Source organism: Melanotaenia boesemani, chromosome 22, assembly GCF_017639745.1.
Source record: "Melanotaenia boesemani isolate fMelBoe1 chromosome 22, fMelBoe1.pri, whole genome shotgun sequence".
In the NCBI taxonomy this organism is placed as follows: Eukaryota; Metazoa; Chordata; class Actinopteri; order Atheriniformes; family Melanotaeniidae; genus Melanotaenia; species Melanotaenia boesemani.
This window is the reverse complement of record NC_055703.1, coordinates 1097974-1113264: the sequence shown is the minus strand read 5'-3', so window position 1 is coordinate 1113264 and position 15291 is coordinate 1097974. Positions and strand designations below refer to the sequence as shown.

General features: G+C 40.7%; 1 protein-coding gene across 4 annotated transcripts in view; it reads right to left on the bottom strand.

Moving 5' to 3' along the window:
* Window positions 1–9487: 9487 nt before the first annotated feature.
* Window positions 9488–15291, bottom strand: part of epha7 (eph receptor A7) — a 96285-nt gene continuing 90481 nt past the window's right edge. For all 4 annotated transcript variants that reach the window (XM_041976064.1, XM_041976065.1, XM_041976066.1 and 1 more), the window contains exons 15-17: window positions 14335–14528; window positions 13560–13715; window positions 9488–12901 (exon numbers count right to left, since the gene is read on the bottom strand). In XM_041976064.1, coding sequence (XP_041831998.1) covers window positions 12787–12901; window positions 13560–13715; window positions 14335–14528 — 465 coding nt within the window. In that variant the 3' untranslated portion in view covers window positions 9488–12786. The remainder of the gene's footprint in view (window positions 12902–13559; window positions 13716–14334; window positions 14529–15291) is intronic.

Below are 15291 nucleotides of genomic sequence, written 5' to 3'. Positions count from 1 at the left end.
AAATTGAAAGCTTAATTTTTCTTGACAGTCATATCCACATTATTTTCTGTGTTATGGAGAAAGTGCATCTTGTATTCTCTGAAGTAAACACAAAAACAAATTTGTCACAAATTCTCAGCCTGATTTACAGTTAGTTTCTACATTATGATGCCTACAAAAGCTCTCTGCCTGCAGCACGGCACACCTGTTAAACAACAGAGCTAAACACGAGAGTTACAGTGGAAGTGAAGGTAGACACCACATGAGCTGAGGCCGGTTAGCTTATCTGCCATGGTTTTCTGATAGTGGGATGCAATATAGAAAAACAGCATGTAGAAAGTTTACTTTACGTTTGCTTCTGGCTTTGTTGGATACATACAGATACATGCATTGATATCAACACAACAAGGGGCCTCATATGCGATTCTCAACATGTAGCAGAGAAAATCCAGTGACTGCCACAATGACATTTCTGCATCATGTTTCTACATTAGACGCAGGTTCCCATTGACTTTTCCAGCGGTGAGAGCATCTCCAGCAGACTGGTTCCTGTTGTGAAACATGTCTGTGCTGCATTGTGGAAAATGTCCAGATCAAATTGTTCTCATTCTCCTGAAAAATTGGAGTTTAAAGTGAGAATCTGGGCTACTCTTTATTTCCTCTTCTAATCCTCTTTCGGTGTTAGCTACTGCTTGGTTTGGTTTCTGCAATAATACCATCTAACACCGTTTTACTTCCGTGAGCTTACTTACCGTGACTGAGCTCTCAGAAAAAGGCCATCTGAGTCCAAAAATCCCGTTTAGATAAAGAAAGTTTTATATATGTTTATATTAAAGAATCTGTTAATATAAATAGATTATTTTTATAGTAGCACCAGATGGTCAAGTACGGTGACCTCAGGCCTATTTCACATTTTACTAAAAGACCAAGTCAAAAGTTGAGGAATTTGCTAGAAAATGTCATCTGATGACATCTGATCCAGCTGTTAGCTGTCAGAGAAAGTCTGAAACTCAACACTGAAGTACAAATTAATTTAATATCTGATCAAACTCTTCCTAGCCTTTGCATTAACCTTTCGTCTGGATTCATATTTGTTGATAAATCAGTTTGGCTGATCATTTCCTGAAAGTTAATATGTGTTTGTGCAATAAAAACAGAAGCAGTTTATCACTCTAAGTGAATCATTAGCTGTGGTATTTGCTCTAAATATTGCAAAAATATTCATGATTAATCTAACTTGATGTAATTCTCTGACTACAACTTGCCAAGAACTGCAGGTGTTCATACCTCAGAGGTAAAATTTAGCACAAATGAATAATGATCTTTGGTCTCTGATGATGAGTTTGAACAAGTTCTCTTCTAAGCACAAAATCAGCCAACTCATGTGGAATTAATTATGTGTACAAAAGTGAGATTTGAATCTTGGCTTTTACCACTTCACAGCTCTCAAAGCAACACCAAGTTTAGCACAGCAGGGAGTGAAGAGTGAAGAAATCATCATCGTCACCCCCGGGAGAGCATTTCTACCCACCTGGTTCTCCTCACACTCTTTCAGTTTGGAGAGAAGTCAACCTTTGTGGGAAATTACTGCAAATTGGAAAAGAACTGAAGTCCAAAAGCTGATTTAAGGATAAAAACAGTCAGCAAAGAAATAAACACACTTTTAACTGAGAGTAAATAAATTACAGCTGAATACATCATTGGCTTCCTTTAAATGAATGGACTCCTTGTCTTGTTTTTTAGAGTCAACATGCTGGGGTTTGGATGCTAACTGGCTAAACCAGGCCTGGAAATCTGTCCAACACCACATGGCCTTTCCTCATCTAGCTATCAGTCTACGTTTAGACTGCAGGTTGGTTAGTAGGATATCTGTGGTGTATGACAGTCTGGGGGTCTTTTCTACAGAAAAAAAAAAGTGACCTCCGTTTCTCTGAGCTATTTACCCAAAACAACACGGCTCTTTCAACAACACAGTTTTCTATGAAATGCACTCGTAAATGTCAAAGCTAGACAACAAAATAAAATATCTGTTTGGATTTATGTGTATATGATATAAATATTTTAACACAAGGGTTAAGGTCTTTTCTTTAAGGACACGGTGATTAACACAAAGATCAAGAATATACCTTAGATACTGAGTAACCAGTAGAGGCAGCGTAGGGACCAATGTGACCAGATGTAAAGCCAAGGCAATAGTCGAACCTCGAACTAAGGACGAACCATGTGGTTTCTGTCCCGGCCGTGGAGCAGTGGACCAGCTCTTTACCCTCTGCAGGGTCATGGAGGGGGCATGGGAGTTCAGCCAACCAGTCTTGGAGAAGGTGTTTGACTGTGTCCCCCGGGGACTCCTGTGGGGGGAACTTTGGGAGTATGGAGAACCAGACCCCCTTAAATGAGCCGTCTGGTCCCTGTATGACTGGTGCCAGAGCTTGGTCCGCATTGCCAGCAGTCAGTCACAATAGTGACCATCAAAGATATTTTTGTTTATAGGGCTCTAAAAATGTAACTGAGTAAATATTGAAAGAATACAGTGTTTGGTTGACATGTATGCAGTAAATGATGACCAGAGCTGTTTACTTCCTGGATTCACCTTGAGGACAGGATAACTGGTTAAAACCTTTCAAAGAAGAGGTTAGTAAAGTATATTAAAATAAACATAGGACAAAGATTTTTGGTAAACAGTGCTACTCTGCCATGTGGGTAGCTGTAAGGCTCAATGCTTTTTTCTTTATAACTCCTTCCTCTGGGTACTATTTTTAGAAACACAAGTGCTGTTCATTTATTTGCTGATGACAGCCAGGTTTATATGCTTCTGAAACAAAAGGACTCCTATTCCTTGAAATGCTGATCCAGTGCATCAAAGAAGTCATGGTTGACTTTCTGCTTTTAAAAGATAAAGAAAGAGAGGTTTTATTATTTGGTCTTAGTGTAACCATTGGATCCTCCACTGTTGATCTGGGCCCTCTGGCACAAACCAACTGTCACCAATCTGGGCGTAAAAGTGAAAAGTGATTTTAATTTAGACAGGCAGGTTAGTGCAGTGGTAAAAAGTAGCTTTCATCAGCTAAGAAAACTGGCCAAGATCATACATATCCTTTCAAGAAAAGATTTTAAGACCGTGATCTATGCTTTCATCACAACACGGCTGGATTACTGCCACTCATTTTATGTTGGTCTCTCTCAGTCATCTTTATCTCGTCTGTAGATGGTGCAAAACACTGCTGCACATCTTTTAACAGGTACATGGAAGACAGAGCACATTTTTCCTGATTTACCGTCACTGCACTGGCCACCTTTTTAGGATTCATTTTAAAATAGTTTTATTTGTTTTTACGCTGAATGGCCTCGCCTCGTCCAACCTCTCTGAGCTGTTGCATGTCCACTCCCCCTTCGGTCACACAGGCCAGCTGACCAGCTTCTCTTGGATGTGCCAAGGATGTGATGTAAGCTTAGCTTTTGCAGTGGCAGCTCTTCAGTTATGGAACTCGTTGCCACTGCATTTGTAGACCTGGAGGTGTAGACCTCCATGGCCAACAGGCTTCATAATACAATATAACCATCAGGTCCAAGAAGTGGTGGGGACCTATCTGTATATGGTCTCAACAGTCTACTTGTAACTAAATATTATCTTTTACAAATTTGTTATTAAGGAGACCATTGACCTCAAAGGCTGGTAGCACTGTGTCTTCTGTAATATGATATGAGCAAGTCTCTCACTGGCCAATCAACACTATTCTATTTTTATTCTATTTTATAAATATTTAGCTTATTCTTTTTTATTCTTAAAGGATGCAGGTACAGAAAACACGTTTCACTGTACAATTGTACTATGTATAACTGTGCATGTGACAAATAAACCTCTTTGACTTGACTTGACTTGACAAAGAGAATCAGTTCCTGAGATCTATGCCAGGAACATATGCAAAACATAGTTGCACACTGAATGCTTCAAGAATTACCATGGGACAAAGAAAGGGAGCTGAAGGACCTACAGGTGAAGAAAACTGAAGTCACTGAGAAGTACACCAGATTCGGTCCGTTGGGCTGAACTGTATGACAGAAAAATGTTCAGATCCATCATATGAATTCAGGCCTCTACCATGAAAATAATCTTTATGTTCTATGTACTGTTATGCAGTGATGGGAGTCACGGCGTTAAAATAAATGGCATAACTAACGGCGTTACTTTTTTCAGTAACAGGTAATCTAACTAATGACTAACGTATTCCATGGTTACAAAGCCGCTACCATTACTGAGGATGAAACATTACTGACAGCGCGTTACTATTGTGAGATCAGATTGTTTTGGTTTTGGGTGAGTTGTTACGGCCCAGGCCTATCTGCTGGTTATTTGGTATGTAAATAAAACTGTGCCAGTGCTTACAGGTGATTGGCTATGGACCTCGCTTGAGACCTGATTGGCTAAGGACCTCATGCTAGGAACCTACCCTCCTTCACCAGGATTGCTCGCTGCCGGTTCTGCTCCTCTGTGGCTGGCCAACCAGGAAGACTCTGTCGCTTCATAAGGATGGGGTTACCAACATTCGGGCAGCTGTGTGACATTGCAGCACAGCTCGCCACTTGGAACGGGAACTCTGTGTTTGCATACTTGTTAGTTAGCCTGTGTGGGACTTTTGTGGTTACAGAAAGTGGTTTGTGGTTTGGGATTGACTGCTTTTGCTCTGTTCATGAGAGTTTGTTTTATCTGGATAACTCCGCCCTTTTGTGTTTCATTATTTCTTCTGTTTATTGTAAATACTGTTAAACTGCCATTGTGGGCATTTTCACCTGTCCCAGGACACTTTAAGTTGAGTTTTGTTTTACTTTTGTTGAGCTTTTTTGTTTAGGTCAGAGTTTGTTCCATTTATTTAACGGATACTTTTGGTTACCTTTTTGCTTCCTTGGTTGTTACTGAAGGTCCGACTCCTTGGTTGTATTGTGCTATTTACTTTATTGTAAATAAATAGATTTTATTATAAGTGTCCGACTTGTTTTGGGAATGACCCCTTTGCACCTTTAGAATTAACAGGGGTCGTAACATGAGTGGTATGACTGAAAGTGGACATTAAACTCAACGTTTGAGTAGAATAGTTGCCGTGATGTGTTGCATGCAAGCAAAGTGGGTCTGCACTTTTTAATCACAGAGTTTTCACTCTATTTAAACTATGCAATCAGCCGGATGACCCACTCAGATCCAACGGCTTGTTCGGCAAGAATACCTCTTTTAACTACATGGGTGGAACAAAAAATCCGTCTTAGAAAATGTTCCAACCTGATAATGTTGATGTGCAGCTCTTATTTCTTCAGTAGATAACTTCATCTTATTGTGATTCTTCAAACAACTTCTGCTGATTCTTTTTGATTCTTTTAGCATCTCCAGGCAGCAAAAGTTCTGTTCCAGTCCAAATAATTGTACTCATATTTTCAGAGGCCTCTAATCGACACTGTTGCACTTTGCAAACTACAACCTGAAAAAAATGTGTACAAATTATTTTTCTATTTATCATTTTTATGATCAATTTCACCCTGACAGACTCATGCCTCTTTTGTTTTGGTAAAGAGTCTTTCCACTGGCAAACGCTTTCCTCCTCACCACTCGCCATCACTTCTTCCCGGATCACCGACTGGCTGACGGTAAAGGAGCAGACCCACTCGTCCTCGGGTCACCGCCCAGCTGACACTAAAGGAGCAGACCCAGTTGGCATGAGCAGTCACACACAGAAACGACCAGGAGATGCAGCAACAGTGAGTCCAGAGAACACAGGAAGCGTTTTAATCTGGAACCACAGACATCAGTTTTCTCTCAGAAAAAATAGAAATTTTCATCACGACCAGAAACAAAGTTTTTAGAAGCAGGTAGAATCAGGTGAAGCTCCTCCTGAGGAGGAGATGGAAATGTAACATCCAGCAGCCTAAGATTAGTGTCCATGATTTTTCTGTTAGCAATTTTTTCCAGTAGGTTTCCATTTCATTCATTAGTCAGATCTAATATTCAGTTTTATTATGAATAAATAAGCATGCAGATGAATTTGACATTCCATAGGAAAGGGAACATATTTGGGAACATTTTTTAAAAAGTAATGAAATAGTTACTTTTCTGAGTAATTACCATTATAATATTGTAATTCCGTTACTAATGCTGTTACTTTTTGCAAGAAGTAACTAGTAACTATAATAATTACTTGTTTAAAGTACGGTGCCCAAAACTGCTGTTATGACTGTATGGCTGATTGTAGTTCAAATTAGTTATGCACAAATGGATGATGGATGGATGGATGGATGGATGATGAATGATGGATGGATGGATGGATGGATGATGAATGATGGATGGATGGATGGATGGATGGATGATGGATGGATGGATGGATGGATGATGGATGATGGATGATGGATGGATGGATGAATGGATGGATGGATGGATGGATGGATGATGGATGGATGGATGGATGGATGGATGGATGGATGGATGATAGATGGATGGATGATGGATGATGAATGATGGATGGATGGATGGATGGATGGATGGATGGATGGATGGATGATGGATGATGGATGCATGGATGGATGGATGGATGGATGGATGGATGGATGGATGGATGGATGAATGATGGATGGATGGATGATGAATGGATGGATGGATGATGGATGGATGGATGGATGGATGGATGGATGATGAATGGATGGATGGATGATGGATGGATGGATGGATGGATGGATGGATGGATGGATGGATGGATGGATGGATGGATGGATGGATGATGGATGGATGGATGGATGGATGGATGGATGATGAATGGATGGATGGATGATGGATGATGGATGGATGGATGGATGGATGGATGGATGTTTTATAGACCAGCTTGTTGACCAAGTCTGAAATTACTAAACACCAAACACTAACCTACTGTCGTCATGTTTATTGTTTTGTTCACATCCTACATTCATGCCAGAGCTGGTTGGGTATGCGAAGACAAAAAGTAAGTATATTCTCAGCTTAAAGCGTCAGTGAACACAGACGGGGTCAAACCTGTTGTTTGCTTTTTTGATTGTTTTGCTTTGGGGCGGCACAATATTAGAAAACATTCAATATACATTAATTTGGATGAATACTGAGATTTAGACATGACATGACATGACATGCAATCAATTAATTTTCTCTACCACTTAGTCCACCTATCCCAGCAATTATCAGGCGAGAGGCAGGTCCACCTGGACTGGTCACCTGTCCTTTGCAGGACCAGCACAGAGAGACAAACAACCACTTACACTCACTCATAGGGAGAATTTAGAGTGCTTCTCACCACACCGCCATGTAGCCCACGACATGCAGTGTGTGAAGAAATCCTTCAGTATTATTGTGTTGAGTGAGTACATGCTGCTTAGCTGTTAAATGTGCAAAACACCACTTCCTCCAGACAGGATGCAGCCCTCATTAGCACACTAGTCCTACCATTTCTATCAAAATATCTGCCATGAAAAAGGAATTGTTTTTACAGTCTCACACATGCAGATTTGATGTTGTGCTTGTTGATATTGTGATGAAATTTTTTTTTTGCATTTTCTCCTTGTGTCTGCTTCAGTTTCCTATGGATAATGGGCTTTCACCCCCACACAACACACACACACACACACACACACACACACACACACACACACACACACACACACACACACAATGTCCACAGACATGCAATTTAGTTTGATTGGGGATTTTAATTTGGATGTACCTGTGAGTGTGCATAGCTGCTGCTCTCATATCCCCACAATGGACGGCAGCTTGCTGCTCATCCAGTGTCAGCTGGGAAGGGCTCCAGTGCCCTGCCACACTCAACAGGATGATAGTTGATTTAATGGATGCTGCAAAGTAATCGCCACTGCTGCTGATCACTGTGAATAAATCAGACTACTCTCATAACACTGGATGGATGGAAAATTCCATTTATTTGCAATTTTCTTTTTTTTTTTTTTCTTTTTTTTGGGGGGGGGGGGGTGTTTGTCTTAAATAAACTTTTAATTTGTAGTAAACAGTGTTGACTGAATAAAAAGCCTATTTAGCAGCTGCGCTTGAGCTTTGTGACCTTCTCACATAATTTGGGCTCATAGTTTGTTCTGTTATTTAGTGTTTTTGTAAGTCTGTTAGTTGTTGGAGAAGGTTTCCTCTGGCTCATTATTTCCAAATGTCAGTGGTAATTTTGGTGACTTTCACTTTCTTGCTTTAGCTTGACAAGCCATTTATCATCTTCTATGATTTTTTGACAGAAAAAAAAAAATCTAAGAAGAAGCAAAGTGAATCATGTTTGATAAAAGATTAAAAGCGCCTCAGTTTTCCTCTGTCAAGTATCCATCTTCAGACCAAACACCATATCTCTGCTCCATATGTGCAGTCTTACTGCCATAACTCTGCAAATAAGGCTGAATATGGAAAGGAGTCAAACTTCACAGAGACAGTAGAGCTGGAAGGAGAGTCCCTGATGGACTAAAATAAATACTGGAAATGTTTAAACATGCGATCAGAAAAATCCATTAAATCTCTTCTTAGGCGTTGGCATTTCTAGAGGATTTAAATCCAGAACAGGGGAAGTTTGGAGGAGTGTTTGGAAGTAAATCCTGGCTGCATGCAAGTACAAACCAGTTTTTAAGCATGACTACAGTCGTGTAACTTCATCCAAACACACAAGCCTCACTGTCTTAAAACACTGTGATATATATATATACAGGACGGACGGACGACGGACGGACAGACAGACAGACAGATAGATTCCGTGTGTGCTTTTTAAGGACCCCCTAAGGGTTGGGAACCCCATGTTGAGAACCACTCCTATAGCGCATGTAATAAACACAATGTAACTTGAACCACTTCTATCAAAAACTGATATTTATTGAATATTCTAAATCCTTAAGCTCAGGTTAGATGCCCCCATATCCATTACTGATCTTTGACCTTACGCCATTATAGCTGGTGTGGACCGATATGCTAGAAAATAAGAATTCTGGAAGAAAAACAAAGATTTTAAAAAGACTGTGGTTCCTGTAGCTATAAATCTTATCTGTGTATACTGTCCCAAATATTTGATTTAGTTTCCCTTTAAATTTAATTACATTGTAAAATATTGATCAATAAATACAAAATAGTGGTTTTAACAAGTTATTCCACCTGAAACATGTGGAAAGGTGTCATTGTTACGTGTTTGCAAAGTGCCATTTACAGAGCAGATGGCTGCATCGCAGCTTCATGTTTATAGAGTTTGGAAATGATTTCAGTCATTAAACCCTCTGCATGCTTGCTCAGGGTGTGAAGCCTCGTGTCTGATTACAGCATCCTTAACCTTTGTTTCCAAGAACCAGCAGACCAGAAGGTCCAACATAAAATGTGTTTTCAGTGAATGAAACCAAAACGCATCTGATCCCAATATCATGACTTAGATTAGACAAAAGGAAAAGGCACTCAGAAAACACGAACCAGGGTACGAAAAAGTAGATGAAAAGAACAAATGAAAAGCACAAATTCTAGAGATTGTATTATATTTCCAAAAATATATGTACAGTCTATTACAAAGGTTACAAAGCAAAAAGGAATTGTCTATGTAACAAGAAACTATCCAAGTAAATGATCTTACAGTTCTGCTGTGGGGAAAAGACTTCTGACCAGTGAATATTGTCAATACTTTCATCACAGAAAAATAAATAATAGATCAACAATTTGTATTAATGTACAACAAACTAAAGGCAAAGTGAAAACAGGTTGAAAGTAAGATGGAAATCTATCAGCTGTCTTTGGTCCTAAATGAAAAATTATGTACAACTGAATCTGGTGGGGGACAATAATTCATCTGCGAGATAGAAAAATATAGTGCATTTTCAATGTATTCAGAGCTCTCTACTGAGTAATATGTGTAAAAAAACAATATAAATAAAATGTACAAGTTTTACAGGTAGAACATATACAAAGACCCTCAGACCTCAGCTCTCTCTGACCGAGTCGACAGTGCGGCTGTCTTTGGAATCACCCAGAACCCTGCCGAAGCCATACCACTAAAAATAACGTCCGAATTTTAATCAACTCTCTACAACCTGCACTTTCTGTTTTTTCTTCTTTTTTTGTTGAAACAGAGTCACAACAGACGTTCCTATTCCAGAGCTGAGGAACCTGAAGAATCGGGGTGAAAGAAGCGGAAACAGTGAAGCGGCTCGTGTCGGAGGAGAGCTGCAGGTGATTCGGATGCTGAATCGATTGTACCCTGGCGTTAATCTCAATTTGGCTTGAACTGCTGCCTCCCCTGCACAGGATGAAACAAATACTTACATAAAGAAGGGAGAAGGGGCTTGGTACCCCAGGGAGTGAGGGGCCTCAGCTTGGGGCCTGGTTTAAAATCAGAGCGTGGTCTGAGGAGTTGGGGGCGAGGGACGGGTGCTGCCTGGGAAATGGGGAGTTTTGTGCTGACTGAATGACTTCACGTCTGTATTCAATTCAAAGCTCTGGCCACGGCCCAACTGCTGAGCTCGGCTGTTCGGATAAAAGGGTGACAAAGAGATTTGCTCACGGCTAATTCCTGGTGTCTCTTTACAAAGGTGAGTCCCACAATAAAAATGGATCTACAGTAAGTGTGTGTCCACATGAAGCTAGCTGTAAAAAGGGCATGCATCCTCGTTAGTAAAACATTTCTTCATTTTTTTAGCATCTTCTTCATCTGCTCTGGAACAATGCTTACATTTTTATTCAGCGGTTTCATGTGGACAGAGTCAAACCCGAGTAAGAGTCGTGTTCTTGGTGCTTCTGGCTGAACATGGTTGTAGTCGCGGAGAGAAAAGAGCTTCAGAAGGTTTTACAGCTGTTTACTGATGCGGTTACACTTCATGCATTGGAGGTGAAAAAGAAGAAACCTTTAAGAAAAAGACTACAGCTTTGAAAACACAGATGTGCCTCAGCTTACGACCGCAGTGGAGGAAGTAACAATAGTTTTCTTCTGTGAGCTCCACTTTCATTTCCATAACAGCTCAGAAAATGAATTTTATTATCAAAGAAAACTGAAATAAAACACGTTTTTTCCTTGAGGTGGAGGCAGATGGCACCAAAGAGGTTTATTGGCGTTTAGCACATCTTCTGCAAAGCTCCCTCATCTCTGTTCCCCATAAGAAGTCATGGAAGAAAAGAGCAGCGATCTTAGAAACGTTTTAATGCATGTTCCGTCACATCTGCGGCCGTGAGGGATGAGCAGCAGAGATGCATGAATAAACAAGGGAGCTGCATGACTTCCTGCAGAGCAGGGACGGAGCGATTTAACATGGCCGTTTGATGCTGGCTCCATCCTCTGGTCCGCCACTTTCAAACCCAAACCCTGAAGGGGCTCTTTGATTTCCGGGTGGTGCGAGGTGTCAGAGGATGATGTCAGCATGGCTGATTGGCCCCTTTCTAGAGTTTCAAATGGTCCTGCTTTCATCTGTGCAGCCGCTCAACTCAGCATTTCCACGCCATGTTAGATTTTCATCAAATGTTTAGCATATCAGAGTGGCCAAATACGACATGATTATTTCATTTGATGACTTGGCACGGCAGTTTTCTGAGCACGAACCAAACTGTTTCAGGTCAAAGAGGTACATCCCTTTCCTCTCCTGGCACCAGCTGAATCTTTCCAAAGGGTTTGTCTGCGTTCAGCACGCACATGCATGTCTACCTAGCACCTTAGAAAAGAAATCTCAGGTGAGGACCGTTTCTCCCTGGTAATTATTGCTCATTTAAGTCCATCTCTTCCTGTCTGTGTCATTCCTGACATTAAACTGAGTCTGAGCACACCAGATCAAGTTTCAGGTAAAAGGACATCACACTGCAAGGAAAACAAAACAAAACTTAAATGAGCCATAGAAAGCATTACCACTGCAATAAAATAGTGACAATACTAAATCCAAACATTATTAAGGCAGTATTACATCTACTTGTTTCTGGGATCCACCCTTAAACAGCATTTGCAACTAAACAATGCACCAAAACAAACCTGTGTGCAAGATTTTAGGCAGAATGAGGGCAAAACAACATACAGTGGCTGCAGTTTCAATACAATCTTTTAACTGTGCTCACACATTCTAAGCAACCACCCAAAACCCTTCCTGTAGTGACCACTAACACAAAGAATATTGCTACTCTGACATATAAAAAATCAGGTGATTAGAAGAATTTTCCTCCTGGATTTCTTCTGTATTGTTCTTACTTGTAAAGTCCTCGGTGGAAAGCATGTGAGGGTTTCACTTTCACTTCAACAACACATGAAGGAAAAAGGAAAGAAGAAAAGAAACTGTTCTAGCATGACTCAGCACAAATAATAATACCTTGAAATCTGCACCTCTGTGTTTGGATATGAGTTACCCTGTTTTAAACGTGCCGCCACACGTCACGCGGCACACAGAAAGAAAATGACCAGTTTACGAAAAGAAACAAGTGAAACCACCGCAACTAGACAAGTTTTCTTCTTCCTAAAGGAAATCCATCACCACGGTCTGCATTTAAATCTTTCATTAAGATAAAGAAACAAGAGCGTCAAACTCCGTTCAAATGCGCTCTTTGATATGTGGTTGAGTTTGTAAGAGCTAAAAGTCGTCTCATCCAGGTAGTTTTTTCTTGCTGCTTCTTGTCTATTTCCTCTCTTTAGTGCCCTTTAAGAGACGGAGCTCCATCCTTCGCCGAGGAACAAGGAATGATTTCGCTCCAGACGCAGCAGTAGGAGTCAGACACCACAGATGTCCCTTTCTCGTGGTTACGGCGCTGCTCCTGATAAAGTCCATGTTTGTTGTTGACCTGACGGAGGCGGCAGCTCGTCACACCTGGATGCCCGTACCGTGAAGATGCAGCATCTGGGCTCTCATAGTCTGTATGCTGCTCATGATCTTTTTCTGGTGGCCCACTAGTGTGATTCCCAAGCTCATCACATCCCTGCAGGACGGGATACAACATCAGTCAGTGCACGTATACACATTTTAACATTATACTTTAAAATTGTCATTTGATCTAAAGCATAACGAAAAACACGAAGATATCTTATTTTCATTTTCTTTTGGAAATTGATTTAAACTTGAGGTGTTTCAAGAAGCCGGATGTTAATGAAACAGATTTATTCAGATGAGAATACATTAAATATTAAACATGATTAATTTATTCTCATCTGTAAAAAAGCAAAAACAAACTAATATTTCAGTTTTTCTGTATTATTTTACAGTTGTTTTAACATAAAAAGCTGCAAACTTCCACGTCTGATGTAAAAAATACTGAAAACATCAAAGTTCCTCAAATAAATAAATCTAATAGAATCTGTGTTGAATTAACAAAGACAACAGATAAATGAGACAATGTCATGTTATCAGAATAAACTGTTTCTAATCAGATGCAGTGATTAAAAAATCAGCTGTTCAGATCAGTTTTGGTAAATAAAGTATGAAACCATTTTTTGGGACGTTTAGAAACACCTGAACATAAAAATGGATTTGTTGAGTCACGCAGATGAAAAGAAGAGAAGTGACATTAAAAACTGAATGTTGTTGGTTAAATGTTGGTTACTGATAATTTGACCCCTGAGGGTTTCACATCTACTTACTCTATTGACATCCTGGCCACAGACTCCAAAGAGCTGTAGCCGGCTGCTGTGAAGTTGTCTCTGTATCGCTCCATCTTGATGGCGTCCAGCCACTCTCCCACCGAGCGGAAAGCGGTGAAGTCTGGTGTACTCTGATCTAACAGTGGGCTAATTGGCCTGCAGGATGAGCACAGATAGACGTTTATGTCTTATGTGAAAAGGAAGCGTTCCACTGAAAACACAATCAAGCAACAGAAGAGACAAGGCGCCCACCAAAGACGTCCAGCAGTGCCAGAAATTGCAAGGAGAAAAGAACGTGTTGATTGGAGGCTTCAGTCCAAAAGAAACTCATAAATAGATGCAGCATTTCAGCCTCCGCTTCTAGAAAATATTTTTGTCAATATCTTTTGGATGTGAATACATTTCTAAATGCATGCCTCTGAATAATAACGGGCTTTTTAACCAGCTAGAACCTCCAACTTCCATCTCACCTCAGAAAAGTATGTTCTGACTGCAAATAGAAATCCTGACAGATGTCACAGTGAGGGCTGGCGGTCCCTCTGCACTCTAAAGTAATAGCAACTCATTATAGAGATTGATTTAAAAGTTCTCTTATTGACCATGCAGCCATACAGAGCTGGCTGTGGGGAATCGATTTCCCAGGAATTATCTTTCATCTTTGAACTATAGAGGATAACTCAGCTGTGGAACATTCCAGATGATCTATTAATGCACAGAAATATTAGCAGGAAAAGGCCACACATGAAGAGATTCCTCTGAGGTTGTCTTTACTTACCTTGTGCATGTTCCCACTGGGGTTTTCAAGGTGTTAGGATTGCGGATCATCTTGTCGAGGACGCCGACTATCTGGTCGAATTTGGGGCGTTCGGCTCTGTCCTTCTGCCAGCAGTCCAGCATTAGCTGATGTAAGCCTGGTGGACAGTCCATGGGTGCTGGAAGACGGTAGCCTTCCTCTATTGCTTTTATGACCTGGAAATTACACGAAGACAATATTATCAGCATTAGGTAATGTACTGACCCCAAGCTTAAGTACCAACCTTTATTACTTCATGAATCATGAGCATTATTTCAGCTTGACCCTAAATATTGACCTTAGCCTCTGAAATTTGGTGAGTAAAATCATCACAGATGCAAGCTAATTGTTTTCACTTGGTGTCCATCTTTATTGTTAGTGTCGCCCTAATCCTTGAATTCTATAGAACCCCTATCAGCCCCCCAGAGGAGGAGGAGCTCGGCACAAAATGTCCTCCTTTACCAGTTTGTCGGGCTGGGACAGCTGCTGTACAGGAGAGAAAATCTTTCACTCTGAAATTTGTGAGTGACTGAATTAGTTTGGAATTTGACTTTTTCCAGGTACAAAAAAAAAGTCTCAGCATCAAGCATCAGTCGGTTTATTTCCATCTGTCCCTCACGACTTTCCCCCAACCTTAAAGAAGATTCAGAATTTCCAAGAACCCACAGTTTGCTCCAGTTAAAGGCTCATTTCTGCTCTTACGTACGTAAACAGCAACGTCCTTTTCAAACGTTGTCATGCGTCGCCGCCCTCATGCTTCCATGTGTGTTTTGGTTGCCAAGGCAGTTCCTCCACTAGCGGGCAGTGCTGAGTTCAGCGTTCACTCCTGTATTCCAACGTCAGTTTCAGATGTCGCTATAAAGTTGTTTCCAACCGCCCAAAACGCCCTAAACACATAAAGTCTTTCTTCAAAAGCTCGAGCAATTTCTACAGTTGTGC